The 26,254-nt window shown below is 46.7% G+C and overlaps 1 protein-coding gene across 1 annotated transcript in view; it reads left to right on the top strand.

The window, feature by feature from the left end:
* The first annotated feature begins 259 nt into the window (after positions 1-259).
* SLC39A11 (solute carrier family 39 member 11) overlaps positions 260-26,254 on the top strand; it is a 140,108-nt gene continuing 114,113 nt past the window's right edge. Inside the window, exons 1-2 of the mRNA XM_028498149.1 lie at positions 260-266; positions 846-1,073. Coding sequence (XP_028353950.1) covers positions 260-266; positions 846-1,073 — 235 coding nt within the window. The remainder of the gene's footprint in view (positions 267-845; positions 1,074-26,254) is intronic.

Below are 26,254 nucleotides of genomic sequence, written 5' to 3'. Positions count from 1 at the left end.
TGATTGGCTGAGCCTGGCATCCCAGTTGGTTCCCCCTGAGTCAGTGTGACCTGTATTGCAGGGCCACCTCCTGCAGCAGGGAGGGGACGTGTGACAGCAGCCACAGTCCACACATAAGCACTCTGTATGGTCTGAGCACTTTGGTGCAGCCTCTCATTTAATTCTCGCAAAACCCTTGTGGCACAGGTCCTGTTCTTACCCCATTTTATAAATCAAGCAACTAAGGCACAAAGAGGTTAAATAGCTCATTTTGCACCACATGGCTGGTGAGTGGCTGAGTCAGGAAGTGAGCCAGGCAGCCTAGTTCCAGAACCTGTGTTCAGTACTGCTTCTCTTAAACAGGCAGTGTTAGGACGCCCCATTTTCATCTTTTTGCCCTTTTTCTTTTTTTTTTTTTCATGGGTAAGTCCTGTACTCAGAGATAACCATGGCTTACTATTTGACATTTATATTTTCAATCTGTTTTCGGTACATACACATAAATTTAAACAAAATTGTGCTATCACGTTCTATATTATAATTTTTCCATTTAGCAATATATTATTCAAATTTTTCTCATTTTTTTCTAACATCTTTCTTGGAGTATAATTGCTCTACAGTGGTGTGTTAGTTTCTGCTGTGTAACAAAGTGAATCAGCTCTACATAAACATAGATCTTTTTACCCTTTTTAGTACCCGTACATTGGGCACTGCATGTCTGTTCAAGGACTGATTGATGAATGAATGAGTAAGTGAGTGAATGAAGGCGGGGAGGACCAGGCAGAAGTGCACACGGTCCCTTAGGAAGTTAGGAAATAGACTGTTTTCCAGCCCTGAAAGCTTCCTCTAGCTGCTGCTTGTCCAAGTACTGACGTGCCTGTTTCCAAACTACTCTCTCTTTCCGTCCCTCTCTTTTTGCTCAGACAAGAGTGAGAATGGCGAGGCATATCAGAGGAAGAAGGCAGTGACCACCGACCTTCCAGAGGGCCCAGCTGCCCCCGTGCCGTCTCAGGGGAACCCGGTGCTGCCCGGCGGCAGCAGCTGGAGGAGGATTATGCTGCTCATCTTGGCCATCACCATACACAACATCCCAGGTGAGGTCTTGCCCCGAGCGGTCCAGCCCCGGGTCTGAGGGTGAAGTGACTCTGTCAGCTCAGTTGCCTGGCTGGAAAAGGGGCTTGGGCAATCGTGATGCTGGTCCTTTCTCGAGGGGGCATGGGGGAGGGAGTGCAAATCTTTCTTGAGTTTAGTTTTGGGGTTACCGGCTCTAGATTGATCACTGCGTGCTAAAACCTCTGGTCCCAGTTACTGCAGACAGTTTCACTCCAGTTTCCACCTATGAGTTCCTTTCTTCACATATTCGTTACCAAGTCATTTGGGCATAAATTCGTAGCTGTTGCCCGATTGCTGTGGCTTGCACCTCTCGTAAACACAGAGTGTCTCTGGTTCTTCTTAATCCTTTTTAAAAGTATTGAATTCAGTACAGTTGTACACTGATGTTTGCCTTACCTGCTTTCTTCATGGGCACATCTTTCTGAGATGTCCTTACTGTTACCGAGTCCAGGCTCAGGCCGCTCACCACGTGACAGGTCAATAAATCAAGAGATGAGGTGTTGGGGTGAGGGATAGCGACTTCATTCGGAAAGCCGGCAGACCGGGAGGATGGGGGACTCGTGTCCCAAAGAACCATCTTGCCTGAGTTAGAATACAGGCTTCTTTTATACTAAAAGGGGAGGCAGTAAAGTCAGACATTTCCTGGTTCCCATCAGCCTCCGGTGGGGGGGGTGTGTTAATTTCTTCCTTCCTGCAGTGATCCACAGGTGGGCCTGGTCAGGCTGTCTCCTCTGAGCTAAACAAAGGTATTTTCACGCCCATTACCTGGGAGGCAGGGTTCCCAGAGATGGGCCATTATGTATAATTTAAGCTTATAGGCCACATCCCTTTAGTGATGAATTTGTAACAGAATACAAAGGTTCTTCCCTATTACATTACCAATCCTTTCCTTTTTAACATTTTGTAGTAATTTGTTTTGTGTCTTTGGATTTATTTTAATTGAAAAGAAAACTTATTGGTGTTCTGTTTCAAAAATAATATGTTTTATATAGAGTAACTAGAAAAGACAGATAGGCATAAAAAAAGAATAAAGATATTATTATTATTTCCTAAAGATATTATTAAAAAAAACAAATTGAGAGACCCTGAGGATCTCCTTGGGTTACATTGCGGAATTCCAGCTCTACTACTTAACTAACTAGTTTATCTTGACAAATGACATGAGCTCTCTGAACCTTGGTGTTCTCATCTATGAAGTGGGGATAATGCTACTACTGAGATAACTGGGATATTATTTACAAAACGAACTATACCAATTTTGATAACTAAGATTTTATATATATATATATATATATATATATATATATATATACAGTCTATACAGTACCTGGGCCATTTGAGCATTTGAAAAGTGGTACCTGTTATTAGTGTTAATAATACTCGTGACTCCTTCAGTCTTGTGTTCTTAAACATTCTGATCCATCTTTCATAGTTTTGGAACTCAAGTTTGAGTGATAACCTTGCTCAGGGAGCAGCCCCAGGTGATATATTATCTGAGTCCTTGCAGAGTTCATAATGTCAACCTGTTACCCCAGTACAGGAGCAAAGACTTGACTAGGCATAGCTTTTGCTAGAGGCACCTATTTCTCCTTATAGCTCTTAATAGATGTTGCTCTGTTATCTTCTGGCTTCAGTACTGTGGAAGCAAAGGCCACGGCCAAACTGAGTTTTTTCCCCTGTGTGTACCTTGATAGTCTTTTGCTTGTGCAGTGAAGACTTTTTTTGGTCATCTTTAAGGAATGAAAATATCAATATGTTGTCTGTTGCAGTATATATATGAAATCTCTCAGAACATCTTGTCTAATCACTCAGCTCAGATCTTCCTCTAGATGAGAAGCATTTTCCTCTCTTATTTCTATCCTGATCTTAGGAATTTCTATCATAGGATCGTATAGGCCAATTTGCTCCCAGTTTTTTTCAGCATCTGTTTCCCTCTCATTTTTCTCTTGGCTTTCTCCCTTTGGGTTCTGAGACAACTATTTTGGTTGTTTTCCAAGAGCTTGCTATTCAGTATGTCTTGAGATGATGTCTTAACGTGGGACCCCAGCACACAAATCTGACCAAAATGGATTTGCCTGGGTGGAAGGATCTGGTCATACTCACCCCCAGTGTGTTAAAGAGCTCATCGAGAGACCAGGGTCTCTGCAGAGGGCAGCTCCAAAACCTCCACGGTCACTTTCAACCTGTTAAATGCTAATCATTCGAGAAGAGAAGTTACTTAGGCCGTCTTTTCAGTCATAATAGTTAGTGGCTGTCTTTCTACCACTTAAGACTCCTTCTTTAACCAGCTGAAAAAGAATAAAGATCTAAATACAAATAGATGTGTTTTTGAAGACCCCCTGGGGCTCAGTCCCGGAGTCTCAAGCTCCTCACTTCAGTCTAAAGGAAAGTTCACTCACCCACCCTTGCCTTCTGGCAGCTTCGTGCCTTTTGATGATAACCATTTCAAGAGCTTGTCTGTCACCAACTTATCTTTGAAAAGGTCTCTTCTCTAGCGCTAGCCTTCATGGTTTATTAAACATTTAACTAGAGCTTTGATGTTCCCTGAGACTCTGGTTTTAAAGGTAGATTTTCACAGCAACTAAATGGATAATTGATTTTTTTTGAAGTTTTTTTGTCTTGGCTGGTTCAGTTTTGTATGTCCTGGGGATGACATTTTGTTTAAAAAAAATTTTTTTTTAATGTAGGAGTTAAAAGGAAATCTTATTAGCGCGTGTGCTGTCTCCCAGAGGTTTCTGGAGCGCGAGGACCCACACGCAGACGTGAGCGCACACCCAAGGCACTTGGCTTCATATTTTAGACACATGTGCAGGGATAAATGAGTCCTGAAACTTCTGTGGTTCACAGTCCCCCCAGGAATCTGCTAAGAGCTATGGACCCTCTCATAAGAGAAGGCTGCACGTAAACCAGTTACCAGGCAGTTTTGGGTATTCACAGATCTCACGAAGTCCACCCACGGCTCCAGAGCAGGAAGGAAACCCTGCCTTAGAGAAACAAACTGTCTAGCCGTGCAAGCACTTGAAATGTTTCAGGAGGAAAGGGTGATGCCCGATGGAGGCCGGCAGACATGAGCCCTGCTCACCCGCGAGTGGTGGGTGCAAAGGCTCCCTAGGATGGGGGGGCTTCCCCCTTCACCAAACGTTCCTTCTGTGGCTCAGCCCGGGGAGCTGAGTCCTTTGGAAAATGATCTCCCAAGGAAACGGCATGTTTTCTGTGAAAGCAACCCCACTCTGTAGCCTTGGGAGCACACTGTCTCTTAACGGGCTTCTCCTGCCGTGTCATACAGACTCCTGGGCTCGGAGCCTTCCAGGGATTTCCGGGCTTTCGGAAAACAGGCTCCCTTTCTGTGTCAGAGTGGAATTAAAAATCAACCAGCCATCGAGTTCCCACTCATCTCTTTTCATGAGTAGCTTATGGTCTTTGTACGTGAGAACGTTAAATTTAGAGCTTAAAGGGATTCTAGAACTTATCTCATTCAAGCACTGCTCCATCGGAAAATTTGGTGGGGTTGGTGGGGAGGGGGGAGGGAGGGGCGGTAGGAGGCGTGTGTGTTAATTATCACCGTGGTTCCTTCCAGCTCTGGCATTGGATGATTCGGTGAAAAAGAAGACAAGTAGTACTGTGAATTTCATTTATTTCACAGTGTTCATCACTCCTTCCTGGGTGACACCTCTCTGTAGCCTGTGTCTGCCTCTGTCTTGATAGTTATCACTCTGAATGGCAGTTATTTGAATGTATTTCCCCCCATACATGGAGCTTCTTGCAAGAAGGCCTGTGCCATCTTGTTTTTGGAACCCATGTTACAGTTCATATTGAAGCACATTGTATATCTGGGCTCCGGGGATGGCTGGTGCATTTGGGGACCTGGCCTCCTTTCTAGGAGGGGAGTCAGGTGTCTCAGTTTCCTATCCACCTTGGCCGCCAGGTGGGCTAAGGGACGCATTTAACTTCTGTGGGTCTCTGGGATACACTGGACTTTCCTTGCTGTTTGACATGATTTATAAAGGTCCATAGAAAAAGAGGCTGGGTAAATCGCACGCTTTATATTTTCCTCTCATCAGAGCCAGGGGTCAAGTTTGCTTTGCTGGTTTGTGACTGTGACACAGAGAGAGCTGGAGGTCACTGCCTGTGTCTCTAGAACAGCAGGACAGTTGATTTTAATTGTTTGGCTTGTCCTCCTTGACGGCTCCTAATTAGACCCCATTTCATGGCTTTAAATGAGATGCTTGATGTTTTCATCAGAAGTGATTTTGTTTGAGGGAACAAAACCCCACAGATTTATACACTAATATGTTAACAGTGGTTGGTTATTCTTGGGCTTATGGAGTTACAGGATTATGGCTGATTTTTATTTCCTTCGTGTTTTGTGAGATTTATAACTTAACTTTTCTATAATGAATATTTATGATTCATGTTATCAGATAAAAATGCTTTTTGTTTTTATTTTATTTTTTTTATTGAATTATAGTTCATTTACAGTGCCTTTAAAAAATTAATTAATTTTATTTTTGGCTGCGTTGTGTCTTCGTTGCCGTACGTGGGCTTTCTCTAGTTGCGGCGAGCGGGGGCTACTCTTTGTTGGGGAACACGGGCTTCTTCTCATTGCGGTGACTTCTCTTGTTGTGGAGCACGGGCTCTAGGTGTGTGGGCTTCAGTAGTTGTGGCACACGGGCTCAGTAGTTGTGGCACGCGGGCTCTAGAGCACAGGCTCAGTAGTTGTGGCTCACGGGCTTAGTCGCTCCGCAGCATGTGGGATCTTCCCGGATCAGGGATTGAACCTGTGTCCTCTGTAGCGGCAGGCAGATTCTTAGCCACTGCACCACCAGGGAAGTCCCTATGTTGTTGTGTTGATTCCTGCTGTACAGCAAAGTGATTTAGTTTTATATCTATATCTATATCTATATATCTCAGCCTCCGTGGTCACACTGCATCCTTTTCTGTATCTTATCTCCCCCGTCTCCTTCTTATAAAGACCCTGTGACTGCAGTGTGGGCCCCACCCAGGTAATCCAGGGTCGTTACCCCATCCACAGATAATCCAGGGTCGTCACATCTGCAGAGTCTCCTTTGCCAGGAGAAGGTGACACTCCCAGGTTCCCGGGATTGTTGGTGGCCTGAGCCTGGGCACCTGCTTCTTTCTGCCGTGGTCTCCACATGCTGTGGCTTTGACAAGAGAGCACTGAGCGTGTGTGGAAAGGAGCCAACAGCTCAAAAGAAGAACTTACTGAGTCTTCATTTTCCTGGGGAAAAGAGTGACTAGAAAATTCTACTAATAGCCATGGACCTTTCCAGGGAAACCCCTGATGCAGCAGCCTCCGCTTCACATTGCTCTGCTCCCAGAAACTGGAGGGGCATTTTGTGCAGCCAAACACCCAGGCTCAGTCAGTGAGTAAGCTGAGCCCCACTCCAAACCACACATCACTGGCAGGAATACAATGCCCTGATGACACCGGAGGCCACCGTTTCCTGGGGCCTTTCGAAGCTCCAGACGTCAAGTGCTCCACGTATATGATTTAGGTATTTGCACCCCTGGTTTACATTTTAGCAGCTGAGACCCAGAGAGGTCAAAGACCGAGCTCACGGTCACACAGCAGGTCCTGGTAGACCGCGATTCGTGCTCATCTCTATGTGCCGCTTCCAGTCTGCCTGTTGCCATAGGGAGCTCCGTTGCATTTCTTCCGGTGGATCACAGAGCTTTTCAGCCATGATTCCAGAAAAGTTCAGCAAGTGCGTCTCGCTTTTTGGAGCTTGCCCCGTCAGATGTTAGCATCCGTGGTGGTCACTCCTGACGCCGCAGGCTCATTTCGGCAAGGAGATCTGGGCGGAGGAAGCCTGGAGCGGAAGCCGCAGCCCCGCCAGGGCCCCTGCCGCCGTGAGCTCCCTGCAGATGTGTGTACGGGGTGAACACCGTGCAGCCCTCGACACACCCGCCACCGCCACCGTCAAGCGAGGACGGTTGGGTCTCCCCGGCAGACGGTCACCGCTTCAGCCACGTCAAGGAAGGAGACGTGGAGGGAGGGGCCGAGCACAGGATTCAGAGTCAGAAAGGCCAGGGCTTGTGCCCTCAGCCACCAACTCTACTAGCTGGGCGTCCCTAGGTAAGATCATGGGAGTCTCAGTTTTCCCAGCTGTAAAAACGGAGATAACATCTATCTTGCTGTTCAATATTCGGTGAGATGACGGCATGGCAACAAGCAAGGCCACTCCCCGTGCTGCCTGCCATGAAGTGCAGATCACGACGCCCGGGACACAGCAGGGCCCGAACGATGTTAATCTCCCTCCACCTCCTCCTGGTCTCCACACCCCTCCTCCCACCTACTTTTGGCTCCCCTTTGCTCCCCAAAGATCGTTCGGTTCTGGTCTCGGTGGTCTCGAGTGGGACCATCTCAGATCGCTTTGCTTTTCACCTCCAGGAGGTTACATGGGAGGATGCGTTTACTCCAGGAGTTTGGAAACACTGTAATGTTCTCCTGTAATCATCTGACTCTCAGTGGGGAGCCTGACGTTATAATTAGCGCAGGCTCCTGTGTGGGGGGTGACATTCTGCTTGGCATGTTGTACCCCTGCGCATGTGCCGTAGCAGAAACTCGTAGCACGCTCCCAAATCAGGCTGGTGGGTTTGAGCGTGAGGGCCGGCCGCGTAAACACCCAGAGGGTGAAATCGCAGCTCTCGCATCCCTGCGCGATCCCTGGACAGCGACTGGGCAGCTTGCAGATTCGCCATCAACTCCGGCCCCAAGGCCAACAGACACACAGATGCCTGTGCCCTACTCTCTGGCCTTCAGATCAAGAAGGCTACATTCTAAGGCTACACAAGGATGAGGGTTTGAAATTGACACCCATTTCCACATCTCCTAGGTTATGTCCGCCTCCTACCTGTTATGTAAATTGAAGAAAAAAGTTAAAGCAAGAGAATTTGAACCTATTTTTGTATCAGGACTCAAAGTTTCCAGTCACCTCCAATTGTCTTTCTACTATGGCCAGGCAGATTTTGGCTGGAACGTGGTTTGCGTGAAGCCCTTTTGGAGGTGCACTGCCCAGAATGCCAGCTACTAGCCATGTGGACAAGCACAGGCTGTAGAATCAGAAAGGCCAGGGCTTGAATCCTGGAGCCACCAAATGTTCTACTCTTTATCAATCAGAATGAAAGAAAATGCAGAATCTAGACCCTCAGTTGTACTTTGCCACATGTCAGGTGCTGGAGAGCCGTATGCAGCTATGGCTGCCATATTGGACAGCAGACAGAGAACAATTCCATGATCATAGAAAGTTCTATTGGATGGCACTGCTTTTGGATGGACCGCATAGAAATGTAACTTCACCAATTATTCAGAGCCTACCCAAGCTTGCCTTGGGACGAATTTTATTTAGGCAAGACATTTTGTTTCCTGAGATGGTTTTTCTCAGACATGGAGTGTGTCAAAAATACGTTATGAATAGAATATTAGAGATCCAAATTTGCAAGTTTTTTTTTTTTAATAAATTAAGTGTGGTACAGGGTCACCCCGGTGGTGCCATCATTCTTGTTCCCTTTGATTCTGATCTGGTTTTGTGGGGATGGCACAGGGTGAGGGCGGCTTGTGCAGGGGAATCGTGCTGCGGGCTTGTGTCATGTCCAGTGTCCGGGGGCAGTGGAGAGCTGCTCCCAGGTCAGCTAGTAATCCTCTCCTCTGGGCGTGATGCGTTGTCTGCAAAGAGACACACACCCATCCCCCGAGCAAGGCGACATCATTTGTCTGTGTCAGCTTAGCCCCTCACAGAACAGCTGCTACTGACTCACCCTGGAGTTTGAAGAAAGGACATTAACTGTCACATGAAAATCATCGTGGCATTTATTGTCACATTTTTGCTGGGGACATTGCCCAGTTCATCACCCAGTTCTCTTAAATATTTATTTCAGAATGCACCACCTGGAAAAGCTTTGTCTCCCTTGTTGAAACGATACTTGTAATTGAGTGTGTATACCTTTTTTTTCACCCTCTGCTGCCAAGAAGCCCAGAGGCCCATTTGCGGCTGAGATAAGAATGAAATGTATTCTTCTGGTCTGATTCCCTGAATTCTTCTCTCATTTTACAACCTATTGTTGTTCTGCACTTTCAACCCATTTCAGAAGGAGGTAGGTTAGTAATTGGCACAAGTGATTTTATTCCATTGTCACTAGTCTTCTGTGTTCTCTTTCCTGGTCGCAGATTATATATCTAACCCAGATACGTGGCCTGAAAAATGCTTTTCTCTGGTTGTAATGGGCACCAGATGAGAGGTGATGAAGTCATGTTTATAGTGTTCAAATAATCAGTCGACAGTACTTTCTGGATACTTTCTATATATGGAGCATTGGGATCACCCTTGGCCAATAGAAGTGTAATGCAAGCTACGCATGTCATTTTCAACCTTAGAGTAGCCAGGTTAAAAAAATATTTTAAAAATCAGGTGAAATTGGTTTTTAAAATATATTTTATTTACCCTAAAATAACCAAAATATTATCATTTCGACACAGAATCATTATTTTAAAAATCGAGATTATTTTACATTCTTTTTTTTTCATACTAAAGTCTTTGAAATCCAGTGTGTATTTTACACTTCTGGCACATCATTTTCTGGGTGATTCACGTGAAATTTTCAGTGATTCAAGTAAAATGTCGCCCTACTGCAAAAAGATTTTATACTTCTTCCGTTTTCAAATTTAAACAAATTAATTAAAATTAAATTATTTTTTTTCTCCATCATACTAGCCAAATTCCAAGCATCTTGTTGCCACACAGGGCGAGTAGCTGCCACTTTGGGTTTGTTTTTTTTTTTTAAATATTTATTTATTTATTTTGGCCGCGCCGGGTCTTAGTTGTGGCACGCGGGATCTATAGGACTTCTCAGTTGCGGCGCGCGAACTCTTAGTTGCGGCTTGCGTGTGGGATCTAGTTCCCTGGCCAGGGATGGAACCCAGGCCCCCTGCACTGGGAGCGTGGAGTCATACCCGCTGGACCGCCAGGGAGGTCCCGCAGTAGCTGCCACTTTGGGTGGCACAGATGTAGGTGCTCCCAGAGGCACAAAAAAGAATGCAAGATGGTCCTTACTTTGAAAGAGTTTGCAGTCCAACAGGAGAAAGTTTACACACACATATTATAATACAGTGCAGGATGAATCGCTTCTCACAGGAAGTCAGCAGAACCAAGACAAGCTCTCAGTGCAAAGGTGTGATCTTTCTTTTGGTTCCGTGAACATCGAAGACTTTGAAGATGGTGCATAAAAAAATCACGTTTACTGTTTAAAGCGTTGTGATTGAGCCCAGACGTTGTAGGACCAGTTGCCAGTGTTTCCATCCAGGGTAGAGGGGATGAGAAGAGGTCCTGCATGCAGGCAGGCAGGAAGGGTCGAAGCCACCGGCTGGCTGGACATCAGGCTGTTCTCTTTCTTCCAATAGTCAACGAGGTAACTAGGAGGTAATACATAGCCACAGCGCTGACCCACCTCCATGGGTGCGGGGCAGATCACCTTACTGTCAGGAGTCATCTTTTCTGCCAGAATTTTCTCACTTCTGCTCTGTTCAGTTGGACGGCTCCATCCAAGCCCAAGGCTGCAGTGAGAAATACCTTCAGACCCTTTCCTGCTCCTGGAAAAACCACCCAGGACAGCACCCCCACGCTGTCTGCTGCCATCCTCAGTAACTGAAGGTATGATTGTGTTGCTAACGAAAAATCCCAGAGTCCCCGCTGGCTTTGTGATGATCTTTGACGAGAGCTTGATTTGTCCTTGCTTCACTGTAAAGAGAATGGTGGCATTTCTAAAATTTTGGTTTATAAAAATACCCAGCACCTTCACGCTAGCCTGAGAACCCACCAAGGAACCGTGTCATCTTCTTGACGAGTCTGTCTCTCCCCTCTTGAGTGACCTCATTTGTTCAGAAGCTGTAGCAGGTAACAAGTTTAATCAATCGATGACACCCGAGGTACAGCTTAATCAATTGATAACATTTGAGGTGTGTACTTTATAATGGTCTCGGCTCATTCATATTCATATATGCTAATTTTAGTGCACATTAATTATGTATTTAATAAGTCCCTGTTTATTCTATTTTGTCTGTACTCCCTTGATAGCTGTTATGATGTGGCACTGAAAATAATTAAAATGTTACTGTGTTCTGCAAATAACAATTAACCAAGGATGAATCCTGAAATCAACATTCCATTCCCTTTTCCTTTCTCTGATTAAGTACAGCAGGTGAAATGACACCTAAATGTACTTTGTGGTCCATCCCTGCTCTCATTGGTTTGTCTCCCTTTTCAGGGAGGTAATTGCCATTCGAACTCCCCGCTTAGCACAGATGTGACTTCGCTTAACAACGTCCGTTGCTTTGGGCTCACATCCTCTTGGTGACGTGGAGACCCCTTCAGAGGTGGTGCCCTCAGCCTGGGATTTGGGCGCAGAGAGGAAAAGATGCATGGCTCCTGACAGCAAGCATGAAGGTTGTCAGTTCAGTCTGTGTGAAGCCCCTTGGGGGCTTTCCATGAACCCGAGCTCCCTCCAACACCTAGATTTTCAAGCCTTTTCAAACCACCCATCTTCAGAGGCCCAACTCTTTCGAGACTAGATTTTTCAAGCCGTTTCAAACCACCCATCTTCAGAGGCCCAACTCTTTCGAGACTAGACAACCCCGTGGTCTGTGTTTTTGGGGTATTACCTGCCCGAATGGGCAGCGCCACATGCTCATTCAAGGTCTCGCCCTAATCAGCGGTTGCCCTGGTTGTAGCTATTAGGAGTGTACATTTAATCCCATTCCCTGTTGCCCCGGACCTTGTGCCAAAGCTGGCCGGTGCCCCCGTGTGCTCCAAATTACTCAGCACGGCCACTCCTCCGGCCCCTAATCTTCTCCTCCCACCACTTGGTATTTTTCCTAACCCTGGAAGTGTCCCTAATCGGTTGATCTTTGCAGCCCCTGCTCGTGGCTTCAGCTCCACCCGCGGCAAAGCAGCCGTTGGAAATGGAACTCAGATGAGGGCTTGACGGTGAAATCGGGCTTTTCTACTTAATAATTCCACTCAGAGGAGAACGAACAAGGACAAGAATCTCAAAACAGATCTGTCATGTTAATGGGCTCCCGAAAAACATTAATCAGAAAATAACTCACAGCTCCTGGGGACAAGAAAACTTGGAAATTGCATTTGCATTAAAGCAGTTTAGAGGAGCCAAACCACGGATAAGTAAGAGTTAGGAATCAGAGTCTCTAGTTTTTATCTCGTTTTGAAAATAACTGTGTGATCGTTATGTTTGACAACTTTCCAAGGTGAAGGAAGGAGGGTGAATAATTCCCGCCCCACCCCCTACTTCACGGGTGATATAAGAACGAACTATGGTCGTGCAAATGAGCCTGCCTGAGACATAAAGGTACAAGGTAAACAGCAGTGATCCTGATTATCGGACATGGCAGTCGAAAGCGCAGTTTACCGGCACCTTTGCATTCCAAATCTCATTCCCTTTCAACTTCTGAGGTTTGCACTCATCAGCTCTCTTCTCTTGCTGTCATTAAAGTTCAGAGCTTTCATTTCCAGAGATTTTGTTCACTTGCTCCTCTCTGTATATTCTCAGAAACTCTTCCTGGCGCAGAGATGCTAGGGAAGAGGTGGGGACATGGTGCCAGGGAAGAAATAAAAATCTCTGAATCCTGTTTTCAGGTGCTAACAAAGTCCTCTTAAATGTCAACCCAGCAACCCTTCTCTTTTAATCAAACACTTTTCTCCAGCCGAGCCATTTGTTTACGAAAAGTCACGGTGGCATCTTAGCTTTCCTTTTCGTGCCCTGTGCTCTGGGGTCAGCCTCTCCTTCACACAAGGACCACGTAGGGCTTTTTTTCGGCCGTGGGGCGTGTGGGGGGGAAGCCAGCTGATGAACTGAGTCACTGACCCCTGCAGAGGACAGAGGAATAAACCAGGGGAGGAGGGTGGAGACGTGGAATTCCAAGCGCCAAGGACTCGGGGGGAATGCTGGGGTGTGCCTGGGCTCTGGGGAGGACATTTGGGCCCGCTCACCTTTCCGTGCTCCTGGGCCCCTGCCCTGTAAGGGAGCAGTTGCTCTGCCCTGATTTGCCTGGTCCTCAAAGACTCCGGATAAGTGCTGGGTTTTACCTCCCGGTAATTCTGAAGAGTACCCTGTTGCTTAGAGACAGGAGACGGTGCCTGGAGCGAAGATAAGGTTGTCAAGGAAACCAAGCCACAGATTCCCTTGTTTTCCTTCGGGTTGCTGGACAGAAGAGTAAAGGAGTTTTGCTCTGACAACTGGAGGAAGAGAAGTAGCTTCTTCTGCTGTGTGCGTTTTTAACAAATTGATGTGTTATCCAAGACGCAGCTGAGTTAGTACCTGAGTTGACAAACAGGGAGTTGAGTTTTGCACCTTTTTCTGTTACCAGTGAACACTTTCTGGTTACAGAAAGTGCTGAATTAAGCAACGATTTTAACCCTGATTTCTTATCAGACGTGTGGACCCCAGGACCCACCCCGCTCTGTTCCACAGCTTGGCTCTTGGACTCAGAGTTTTCTTTTATGGTCCCAACTTTTCTCTTTCCGTGGGGGTGAGATGTTCCTTTTGGCGATTTCACAGCAGCAGCGTGCCCTTTTCCATTCTCCATCTTTGAATTATTTGCATGCTTCAGATGTTGGTAATCAATGAACCTAGGTGTCTTCCTCTGAACTCTGGTGCTCGTGATAAAGAAAAAAACAAAATCCCTCACGGCCATCCTCAGGGGATTCTTTGTCGAAGCCACAAAAGTTCACATCTGCTCTATGCTATTGTGTCAGCAGGCTGAGGAATTGAAGGGGACCACGTCCAGGAGTGGTACTTAAATGCTCCCTTCCCCCCTGGCGCGTTTAAGGCACAGATGAAGCCTCTTCATGTCTCAGAGGTAACAATTTTAGCTGAGAGGGCCCCCAGGGCCATGTGCTCCTCTCCTTCTGTATTAGTCTCCCAGGGCTGCTTAACAAAGTACCGGAAACTGAGGAGCTTAAAGAACAGAAATGTATTGCCTCACAGCTCCGGAGGCTGCAAGTCCAACACCAAGGAGTCAGCAGGGCGGTTCCTCTGAGGCTGCGAGGGAAGGGTCCGTTCCAGGCTCTCTCGTTGCCTTGTAGGTGGCTGTCGTCTCCCTGTGTCTCGCCACGCTTGCCTTCCCACTATAAGTGTCTGTTTTATAAGGACACCAGTCATGTTGGATTAGGGACCCACCCTGTTCCAGTGTGCCCTCATCTTAGTTAATGTATCTACAACAACCCCGTTTCCAAATAAGGTCACGTTCTGAGGTCCTGGGGGTTAGGACTTCAGCCTGTGGGTTTTGCGGGGGGCACAGTTGAGTCCATAACACCCTCCGTTCAGAAAGACAAGACAAAGGATGTTTACCCTGCCTCTTAAAAAACCTGTAATACGAATATAAGCCAAATATAATTAATCAACTCAGATGAGTATATTGACGGCATGCCAGTTAATCTGTAGCTGACCCGAAGCTGGGAGGGACAGGTAATTGTGGGATGATTAAGTCATTAAATCAAAAGATCTCAACACGCTGGAATTCCGATGGGCTCTAACGAGGTGAAAATGAGCAGAGACGGGGACCCAAGTAGAGTCCTGAAATTAGATCCCCCAAACACGTGATAAAAGCATGTTCAGGAGCACGACAAAGAATTGGGGTTCTAATTCAGTAAGAGACATAATCGTTCATTCAGTCATTTACTGGTCTCAGTATTCATTGCTGACCTCCTCTCTGCGAGGCATTGAGGAAGCCCTGGGAAGCTAAGTCAGCCCCAAGAAGTGGTTCCCCTTGGGGCTCCTCCATCTGCACCCTCCTCCGGGTACCCAAGGGTAGAAGGCAGCTCCACACCCATGGGCCTGCAGGTGAGAGTCTCCAGCCTGCTGGGCTAGAAACTCGAAGAGGAAGCAGTGGCTCAAATGACTGGACCTTTTAGGCTGGAGAAAGCAGATGTGGGTGATAGAATCTACTTTCCATCTTAGAGGGACCACCATGGCGAAAAGACTCTGGGTTCATCCTATGTTCCCTTCCAAACCGGAAGTAGAACCAAGGAGTGAAAGGTACAGGGGAATAGATGTTAGCACAGCTTAAGGAATAGCTTTTTCAGTTAGAACTGTCTACAAATGAAATGCCCTGGCTTATCTTGGGAGGTCACGGCGTTGTCATAGCCAGCATCCATTGAGTGCGGCAACTTGCTCTTACCATTTTCTGGTGAAAGAAAGCCCAGGATCTGCTGTCGTCAGCCATTCCTACATCTGCTATGACACAGCTGGCTCCCAAGAACCACTGAAGTCAGAAAATGCTATGATCAAGATAACTGCTTCCTTCCCCCCACAGAGTTTGGAAGGCATAGTTCCTTGTCTGTTAGTGGATTAGAAGTGAATTTTTCTGTTGGAAAAAGAACTCTCTTCTTCACATCTCTCTGCTTCAGCGTGGGCTGAGCCATGGTGTATGAAATCTAATCTCCGCTACCAGAAAATGATCATTTATTTGAAAGCTTCCCTAAAATCCGTTAGGTGCTCTGCTGTGTTAGTCTGGGATGATAGAGTTCGTGGCGATGCTGTTGGCACTTTGGGTTTTTTTGCGTTTTGTTTTTTGTATTTCACGCGAGCCCTTCTCCGTGCGCGGCCAGCAGTGAGTGAAGGGGTTAGGAGCCCCGCGCCAGCTGTGACTGACAGACGCCCCTGCAGGTCTGGATCACCCTCTCCACTAGCCTGGAATGTATTCTACAACCCCTGTTGCTTTGCTTAATATGCTAGCTTTGCGCTCGTGGATAATTTGCAAATGCTCTTCCAACGACTGTGCCACCGCTTTCCAAACGTTTTGCTTCTAATTAAGAAAGGGAATTGAATGTACTCTTGCCTGGCTAATTTTTTTTTTTTTCCCCCTAGCACGGGGATGGGGGTGGGAAGAAAGAGGAAAAGAAATAGCAAAGAGATGTTTTAAAAAAGTAACTCCCCGATGCCACTGATTCTCAAAGCTGTGTCTGGGAGTTTCTCCCTGTAAAAGGTGTAGGGATCCCTGAGTTCAAGCCCAATCTGAGGAATATGGTCGTGGAGATATACATACACTCTACAACTGGAAGACCACTGTCAGGAACTTTTCTCAGCCCACAGAAATCTTGTCAAGATGCTTTCGAAGGAGGCATGTGGGACTTTGCAGACCGTGGTATGTAATCTCTCCAGTGGCCTTTCTGATTTCCCAGTTAGGATAAGGGGTTGGCTGCCTACACAGAAAACCTCAAGCCACGGTTTCTTCTCTCATTTAAAAGCCGTCTGGAGACAGGCAGTCCAGCATGGGTACGGCAAATACAAAACAAATCCAGAGACGTAGGCATTTTCTAGTTTTTTGCTTTGCATGTGGCTTTAAAGTTGCCTCATAGTCCAAGATCGCCATTGGCGCTCCAGCCATCACTCCTTTCTTCCAATAGTACCAAGGAGGACAACTTCAAACTCTTGCTCTGCCTTCTGGAAAGTTCTAGTACACAGTGTCCTCTTGCCAAGAAAAGGGGGAGAACAGATATCGGAAGTCAGCATTAGCTCTGCCCTACACAGTGGTTTACCAGAGAGTCTCAGAACCCGTGATGTGCTTAAGCTCCCTCTTGAAAAGGGCCCCCCACTCAAGGCCACTCCCTACAGAAGTGGCAGCGTGGTGGTGAAGAGCCCACTGGAGTTTGAATCCTGGCTTGGCCACTCACTCGTCTTCTTGGGCTAGCTGTTGAATTTCTTTGAGCCACCATTTTCTCTATGTAAGATGGAGCTAGTTCTCTATGCCTTATGGTGTTGCCATGGCCAGTGGTCTGCTTTCCAAAACTGGCAGGTCTCTGGTGTCATTCTTAATGTTGTTCTCTTACCATCACCTCTTCATGGGCTTACTGCATCCCTCCGTCCTACCTGGGCTACACCTTTCTCGTGCATTTCTTCTAGAACCTTCCGAATTTGTAGGGTAAAATCATGGGATGGCTTTATTTTCACATCCCTGTCTACCTAACTCCCCTGTTGATTCTCCCTTCCTCACCCCTGGGTGCTTTCACGAGCAGATACCTAAACTTTCCAGTAAGTTTTGGGTGGATGAGCACTTGCAGGGTCGCGTTCCGTGCTGACGAGCCAGTCCACCGTAACTTCCGTGCCGCCTCTCCATCAAGAGCTCCTGGCCTGATTAGCCTGAGCGGCCTACAGTGGGTCAGAGGTGGGTGGTCTCTCTTTTCCTTGTTGTTTTTTTTTAACCCCCTACTTTGCTCATCTTGCTGGTTCCTTGCAGTTGAAGGAAGAGAGAAGGAAGAGGTGGGGAGGAGGCTGTGTTTGGGTGGCAGCTGCCAAGAGGTCTTCCCTGAAGGTCAGGGTTGTGATTCCGTGTTGGTGCCCTCAAGGTAGCACATTCTCAAGTGTGGAAGCTTTATCTCATGGGGTCCTAATTTTGAGGGGGCTTCTGAGCCTCCTCATGGGAATACCCACTGGGGGGGGCAGGGCTTCCTGTGATGACCACTTAGGAGGCCCCCTCACCCCCAGTGGTCCTCTCTGCACCGGTTCCATGAGAGTCAGTGTGCCCTTGTAGGTAGACCTCTGAGGGGTGAACCTTTACAGATTGTATCAAGTCACCTTCTCTTGGCCCCTTTGCCCTCTGGAAATGCAGGCTACTCCCAGGCAGCCCCCTCTCCTCCGTCTGCCACTGGAGTTCTCCTAGCCATCTTCTGCCCTCGGGACTCTTCCAGGAGACGTTCAGAGAGCAGTTCCCCAGGGAAGCGTGCCAAGCTCTGCAGGCATTTCCCTTGGAGTGGCCCCTCACTTGTCTTGAGTAAGGAGACGTTCTTTCATCCTTACTCTGATAATTCTCTTCAAGGGGGTCCTTGATATGGTCGTCCTCCTTGCTCCCCCAACTTTCCCTGGGACCGCTGGAGAGCAGCACCGTTCTGGAGGGACCGCTCCCCACTAAGACCTGCACAGAGCATCAGGCCCCTCTGTGTAGATCGGTACTGTCCAATAGAGAGAGCTTCCTACGGTGATGGAAATAGTCAGTCTCTGCACTGGCCAATGTGGTACCCACTAGCAACCGTATTGGATATGTGGATAGTAATCTTATTTAGTTTTAATTAATTCAAATGTAAATAGCCACGCGTGGCTACCATATTGGAGAACACGGTCTTAGAATGAGAGGGTGATGCCGGTTGTCTTTGTCAGCCAATAGTTCTGAGACCAGGTAAGTCCCATGATAACGTCTCCCTGCGCCCTTTCAAGAAAGTCATCCTCAAAGCCTTATTAACCAGCCGTCGCCAACCATAAATAAGTAGCACTGTCAGTGACAAGTTTTAAATGTTGGTTCCCAAAGCCACACTAGCAGGGAGATTGACTCTAGTCTTTGTTAATGGGGTGTAGGTGTCCTTCCTTGAAGCCCCCCTCTGTGCCATTCTGCCCTGACCATATAGGCATTTTACTCTTTTCAGAAGCAATGTTGGAAGTCATAGCTCTGGCATAGCTTTGGACCACCCGCTAAAAAGAAGCTCATTGCTTTCCTGGCAGAAGAAATCCCAGAGGTGCCATAATGGGCTTTTGGCTGAGTGATCAGCTTCTGTTTTTCTCTCCAGGGAGTGCTTGGTAGATTGGATGCTGCCGAGAGTTGCAAAGGATTCTGGTGATATCCCAGATTATACAGGAGGACAGAACTAGTTCCAGGGTTTGATACTTGAATGCAGTTGGCCTTAGTTCTGGTCCAGCATGATAAAGAACCATATGCTCTTTTACCAAGTTAATCTTAGTACAGTGACAGTAGCGGAAAATTAAGTTTATGACTCGGAATGTGCAATAGCTCCACTTTTTCTAGTTAAAGGAAAGGGATGTCCTATTAGATTTTTTAAATCTAGTTTTTTTTTTTGTTTGTTTTGTTTTTTTTAGCGTACTTTAAAATGAATACAATTCTGTTACTTCAAAAGATAATTTAAAGTCCCACGATAGACCAGAAAAGAGTTCAGTGTCAGTTAGGATTCTTTGTTCATAAGCAACAGAGGTCAGCTCTGGCCAGCTTAGTCATACCAAGGAGTTTATCAGAAGTATAAGGAGTAACTCAGAGAATCAAAAGGAAAACGGAATAGCCAGGCCTTGGAGGACCAAGAGTGAGACATCCCAAGATCTGCAGTGATAGATGTGAGCTAAGGGACAGTCTCTTCAAAGGGCTGACACCATAATGACTCAGAAGCAACTCTTTTCTGCCCCTGTATTGTTCAGCTCAAGGTTTAATTCTGGAAGAGAAAATCTGATTGACCTAGTCTGGTGGGGTTTCTCAGAGAGAATCAGAGTGCTGTCTCCACAAAGAAGAGGTAGGGATTCTGAGCATATGAAAACTGAGCCCCTCCCAGACATAGTGCTTCTTTAAAGACCGTCAAAATATTTGCAGACACAGGAGGAAGTTATAAGAGCAGACTTTGTATTTATCTTTGCAATTTTTATCCATGTGTCATACAACAGTAAAGTTCATCATGTAAAGGGGACTTTGGAAATTATTTAGTTTACCCACTTGATCCAGATCAAGATACTGGATGGCTTGTCCAAGCTTGCACAGCCAGGTAGCGGCAGAGATGGGACCAGAAGCAGGGCTCTTGAGCTGCTGGGTGGTCCTGCTACTACCCCACTCCAGCTCACTCATCAGCAAAAGCTCTTAAGTTGCTTGAAAGCACATTACCTTCTTGTGTGGTTAACCGTTCCTTTTGCAACCTTACAGTTGTAATTGAATAGCTCGGGCATCTTTGTAATGGTTGTATCCAACCCTAGACTGTAGATTCTAAATCATTCAAGTTCCCATTACTTTTGATTGTTGCTCTGATTTCAAAGAGCGACCCAAATGTCTAGGATACAATGGTGCTGATTCTCACAGTCAACTCTGGGAGAAGATCCGCTGAAGGAGAAAGGCTGCCAGCCCATCAAACTGAATGCCCAGATACTTGTCTTCCCACGGAAATGATCTCTGGTTAAAGTAAGATGACCCTGGGGAGTAGCTTTCTCTCCAAACATAATATGTTTAGTTTTTCTTGTTTTTGGCCAAAGGAAATACAATATCATTTTTTACTAAAGCCAAGTTCGAGGTGGGGGAAAAACAGTTTATTCACAGGTCCATTAAGTTGGCTGGTAGAAATAGTTACTCTCTCCAAAACCTTATATTGTTAGACAGCTTAGCTGATAGAATTTTTGTTGTGGATGCATCAGCTTTATTGTAGATTTCATAGCTTTATAGATATTAGTCTTTGCTTTAGATCCAATATACTTTGTGGCAAAATAAGGCTCTTTCATCTAACAGTGTCTGCTGTGTTCATCTCACTGAGGTACTTAGTTGAGTACAGAAGACACAGGTGATGTGGTCTCTGAACCCTGAGAGCTTCTCATCCAGTCAGTGGTGGGAGGATAAGAGCAAAGAAATTGTGTGTCTGGTTGAAAAGGAGGAAAGAGATAGAGGGCTTTTTCGTTAAAAAAAAAAAAAAAAAAAATCCCACCTTTTACTCAGTGGTCAAAGAATTTAGAATTGAAGTGAACCTTATAAATAATGCTGGACTTCCCTGGTGGCGCAGTGGCTAAGAATCCACCTGCCGGTGCAGGGGACACGGGTTCGAGCCCTGGTCCGGGAAGATCCCACATGCCGCGGAGCAACTAAGCCCGTGCGCCACAACTACTGAGCCTGCTGCGCTCTAGAGCCCGTGCTCCGCAACAAGAGAAGCCACCGCGGTGAGAAGCCCGCGCACCACAACGAAGAGTAGCCCCCGCTTGCGGCAACTAGAGAAAGCCCGCGCGCAGCAACGAAGACCCGACGCAGCCAAAACAAAAATAAATAAATAAATAAAATAATGGAGGTCATGGCTGAAGCTCAGAAAAGGTGTGACTTGCCAAGGATCACACCACTGAACCCAGAGCTGGAGGAGGAAGGAGGATTAAGCTCTGTGTTTTAGTTACAGCATCTCAGTGACTGCACCTCTGATGTACAAAGATGCCGGGCCCCTCCCCTTACTTCTGAGACCCAGGTGGGTTTCTAAAAATATAATGTATCTTTTTTTTTCCTCAGAAAATATTTTCCCACAAAGCTTTAAAATTACACTTTGTGATATCTTTTCTTTTTAAAAAATCAAGTTATAACACATGCACAGTAAGACATCTTTTATTTATTTATTTACATCTTAAATATACACCTCAAAGAATTTTTACGTATGTCTACAACCCTGTGACCGCTATTCGGGTCAAGGCAAAACATTTCTAGCAACACAGAAGACTTCCTTATCTCCCTTCCCTAACTTATTTTATCATAACGAGTTTTCGCCTGTTCTTGAACATCGTTTAGTGGAATCACAGTGCATGTTCTCTTCTGCATCTGGCTTCTTTTGCTTTGAGATTCATTCATGAATATGTTGCATTCATTTATTATTATTATTATTCTTCTGCTGAATAGAATTCCACTGATTTATATATGCTGCCATGTATCCATTCTGCTGTGGTTGGATACTTGGGTGTTTCCAGTTTGGAGCCATTAGAAGAAAAGCCATATGTGTTTTAGTGGACATGTACACTCATTTTTCTTGTATATACCTAGGGATGGAATTGCTGGGTGAAGGGTAGATATATGTTTAGCTTCAGTAGATTAACCAATACTGTTTTAGAATTGGGAAAGACATTTTCTTACCATACTATTCCGTGATTATTATTCCTAGTGTTTTCTCCATTTTAAAAGTTAAACAAAACAAAACAGAACAGAGACTTCAGATAGTTAAGCAAACTTCCTTTAAACATGGCAGCTTTAGCACCTGCATTTCTACTTCTTCCCCAAATCCCACTAAAATGACAGGTACCGCTTTCATTAGTGGAAAGGATCGCCAGGTGTGATTGGAACAGGTGTCTCTCCCGATTTCTGTGCTTTAAAGGACCTTGGATCACCAGACAGAGAGAATGCCGGCCGGGTCTTCTGCCCTCATGAATACAAATCCGCTGTCCTCAGATGCCCGACAGCACTTAGGACAAACGGAACATCAGGCATCGTGTGCGGCCAACTCCACGTGCTAACTGCAAAGTCCACTGAATTAACAAGCTGGTCTGCTGTTGTCAGCACCCCAGCTCGCCCGTCAGCCTCCCTCGAGCTTGGCCTTTGTAGAGGCCTGGGATGCCAGCAGACCGGGGTGAGGGTGGACGAGAGTTTTGCGTGCAGCCTGGAGGTGAGGGTGGGATGGGGTTTGTTCAACAGTCCCATCAAGACCGCAAGGGCTGGAGGTGGGGGCATTCTCAGAGAAAGGCGGGTGCCGTCACCAAAAGTAGGGGGAGGGACGCTGATTCTCAGATAGGATGGTCATGTGAGAACTGAGCTCCCTCCCCCCACGCACCGTAACTCTTGAAATAGTATCACAGTATTTCCACGCCCAGGAGGGAGTTACAAGAACAGACCTGGTATTGATTTATCATCACACTTGTTCATCCACGTATCGTAGAATAGGAAAGTCCTTTGCTGATGGGGACTTTGGAAGTGATCTACTTTACCTTAGTAATGCTCACTCTGCAGGTCAAGAAACTGGATGGCTTGTCCAAGCTTGCACAGCTGGCTAGTGGCAGAGATGGGACCAGAAGCAGGGCTCTTGAGCTGCTGGGTGGTCCTGCTACTACCCCACTCGGCCTCACTCGTCAGCAAAAGCTTTTAAGTTGCTTGAAAGCACGTTACTTCCTTGTGTGGTTAACCACTCCTCTTGCAATCCTAGAGTTGCAATTAAATTGCTCAGGTATCTTTGTAATAGATTGTATCCAACTCGAGACTCTAAATCCCAAGTCATGGCCGCACACCCTGGCCTGGGCTGGGAGTGGGAGTGAAGCGGGGTGCGTGCTTCCAACATGGGTGTGTGACCCCCTGCTGGCTTTGCACTGGGGCCGGGGCTTTCCGTGACGGTGGCTGCTGGACAGAGATCCATGCAGGACTCCAGGGAAATAGTAGATGGTGATTCCAGGATCCTAGGATTTCACATTCAAACCCGGGGACTCAGAATAAAAACGTATCAAGACAATGTTTACAAAGAAACCTAGAAACAGGAACAAGGGCTCTGGCATGGACTGCGGGCATTTGTCTCTAAGAGTTCATTTCGTGTGTAAGGTTGGTGAGAATGGGGTGTGATTGATGAGGCCTGAGAAAAAGAAAGGCATCTTACCACGGGGCGGCAGCAAAAACGCCTGGATCCTGGCTGAACCATCTTCCCCTCCATGGTCCTCCTCCCCTCCCCGGTCCTCCTCACCTCCCCGGTCCTCCTCCCCTCCCCTGCTTTTAAGGCCACAGTGGGGAGCTTGGCGGGAGGAGGAAGCGAGGCTCATCCTTTACTCTATTAAATACCTGCCAAGGGTCCACTCTGTGCCGGGCGCGGAGACGCACAGCTGAGAAAACTGATGGTGTCTGCCCTCTAGGGTCTGAGGACTTGGCTGGGGCGGGGTCAGCTCTCAGTGGGTCTGTTGCCAAGCGACTGAAAAAGGACACCAGAAGGAACCTCACTGTGCGGGGTTTACCATCACCTTTTAAACTCCTTAAGCCCTGCATCCACGAAGGAAGTGGCATGCGTACCTGCCTAGCGCGGCACAGCCCAGCCCCTCGGTAGCCTGTCTGGCTGCTTTGCATCCCCTGAGTGTGTTGGTTTTCTCTGCCCAAGAGTTCATGCCCAAGCAGGTGGTGCAGATTCTGGATGCAAAGATGCTCCAACCCTGGAAAGGTTCATGGTCCTTAATTGTTTACGCAAAGGCAGGGACACAGCCAGCTGACACGTATTAGCATCCTCTCTCTTGCTCCCCCCCCTTCCCCCAGGGCATCTACACAGCCTTGCCGGTTACAGTGCACAGTTCTCTCTTGTCCGACAGCTAGAAATGACTTTTCTAGCCCTTCCCCATCCCTTGATGTTGCATCTCTTCGCTCCCTCCCCTCCCCACTCACATTGGCCAGTGTGATTTCAGGGCCAAGTTTATCCCTGGGGCCACAAGCCTACTCTCCACCCAGGAGGGGAAGCCCTCTTATCTCCCTCCCTGGGTTGTATCTCAGAGGCTGCAGCTTCAGAGTTGAGAGGCCTCCCCTTAATCACAGCTGTACTCTTTTGAGAGTCTTCTGTGGGTCACAAAAAAGGTTTTTCTCTTATCCTCACAGTGATTCTGCAGAACTGGAAGTCTCATTTGATAGATGGCTTGGTATATTTTTGAAGCGTTTAAATCCGAATGTACGGAAACTCTTATAGAGTGTTTTATCTACATTGTGAAGTTTTAAAAAAATTTTATTGTTTTAAACAGCTTTATTGAGATATAATTGACGTACCATAAAATCTACCAGTTGTAAATGTACAATTCAGTGTTTTTTTGTAAGTTTATAATTGTGCAAACATCCCTATAATCCAAATGTAGAACTGTTATCACCCCCAAAGACCCCTCACATCCATATGCATACATAGTAAATTTTCTAACAGCTCTGTTGAGATATAATTCACATACCATACAACTCACCCATTTAAAGTGTACAGTTCAGTGGCTTTTAGTATATTCAGAGCTGTGCAACCATCACCCCAATCAACTTAAGAACTTTTCACTGCCTCCCAAACGCTGCGCCCCTTAGCCGTATTCCTCCCCAGACCTAGGCAGCTGGTAATCTGCTTTCTGTCTCTACAGATTTGCCTGTTCTGGACGTTTCATACTAATGGGATCGTATACTATGTGCTCCTTTGTGTCTGCCTTCTGTCACCGAGCGCAACGTTTTCAAGGTTCATCCGTGTTGCAGTCCGCGTCAGTACTGTATTCCTTTTTACTGCTGAATAGCATCCCATTGCGTGGCACCGTAGTTTTAAGTGTCATCTCTGAGTCACGTGATATAAATAAACTACTAATTCTGGCATTTCACTTTTCTGCCCCTTTCATCCCCTGTCTTCTAAATTCTAAACAGCCCATCCCATTTCCAGAGCTGGTTGGAGTACCCTCCCCGCTCTGGACTCTGTGTTTTCTCCTTCTCAAGTCTCTCTCTGCAAACAAGCAAATCTCTCTAACATCCTGCAAGTTCTTCTTTTGGCCCTGCTGGCCTTTGAGTCATTTTCTTCTGCCTCGCCCCTTCCTCAGTTTACCTGCAGTGTCCAGTCCCCTGTCACTTCATGAAAGCGGTTATATATTGATCCGTTGCCCCCCTGGTTGCTAAGTCTCTTAGCTGCTTTTAAATTCTTCTACCTCTCCTGGTCCTAGTGGAGCATCATACAGTTTTGACTTTCTCCTCCTTCCTCATTTCTGGAATGCTTTCCACATTTGGCTTCCACTCTGCCTTCTCCTGGTTTCCCTCCTGCTTGCTCTGCATTCACATGATCTCTCTCTCATGTATACATGCATGAACAATGCGTGTGCACACACACCCTTGCGCACTCACACACACTCATTCATGTCCGAGTGCACAAGCCAAACCCTCACCAATTCCTCTTCCCTCAACCACCAGCCAAGGCAGGTCCCCCACCCTGGGCCCCTTTCTCTCTTGCTTTGGCTTCTCACACCCCCTCGGGTTTTCAACTCTCGTTTGTCCAAATGCTTCTCGTTCTCTACATTTGGACCTTTCTTCTTTCTCAAGCTCCCCCTTATCACTTCAGTCCGCTAGCTATAGATGCTGACATTTTGTCATGGACTGAATGCTTGTGTCATCCCAAAATTCATATGAATTTTGAAGCCCTAACCACCAGCATGGTGGTATCTGGAGGAGGGGTCTTTGGAAGGTAATTAGGTTGAGAGGAGGTCATGAGGGTGGAGTCCTCACAATGAGATTAGTGTCCTTATAAGAAGAGGAAGAGACCAGAGCTCTGTCTCTCTCCACCTATGAGGACACATCCATCGAGAAGGCAGCTGTCTACAGCCAGTAAGAGAGGCTTCACCAGAACCCAACCATGCAGATGCTCTGATCTTACACTTCCAGCCCCAGAACTGTGAAAAAACACATTTCTATATTTTAAGCCACTCCGTCTATGGTGTTGTGTTATAGCAGCCCGAGCAGGTTAAGACCCATCTGGATAGGTTGGGGCGTTTCCCGCTTCACATGTGTAACCCAAGCCCGTCTCATCCTCTCTCCACCAGGAATCCTTCCTTCTATCAGTGATAACACCAGCCTCCCTGGAACCCAAAGTAGACGCCTCAGTCTTACGTCCAGCCCCCTCCTTTC

The sequence above is a fragment of the Physeter macrocephalus genome, chromosome 14, assembly GCF_002837175.3.
Source record: "Physeter macrocephalus isolate SW-GA chromosome 14, ASM283717v5, whole genome shotgun sequence".
Classification (NCBI taxonomy): domain Eukaryota; kingdom Metazoa; phylum Chordata; class Mammalia; order Artiodactyla; family Physeteridae; genus Physeter; species Physeter macrocephalus.
This window is presented reverse-complemented; position numbering and strand designations above follow the sequence as displayed.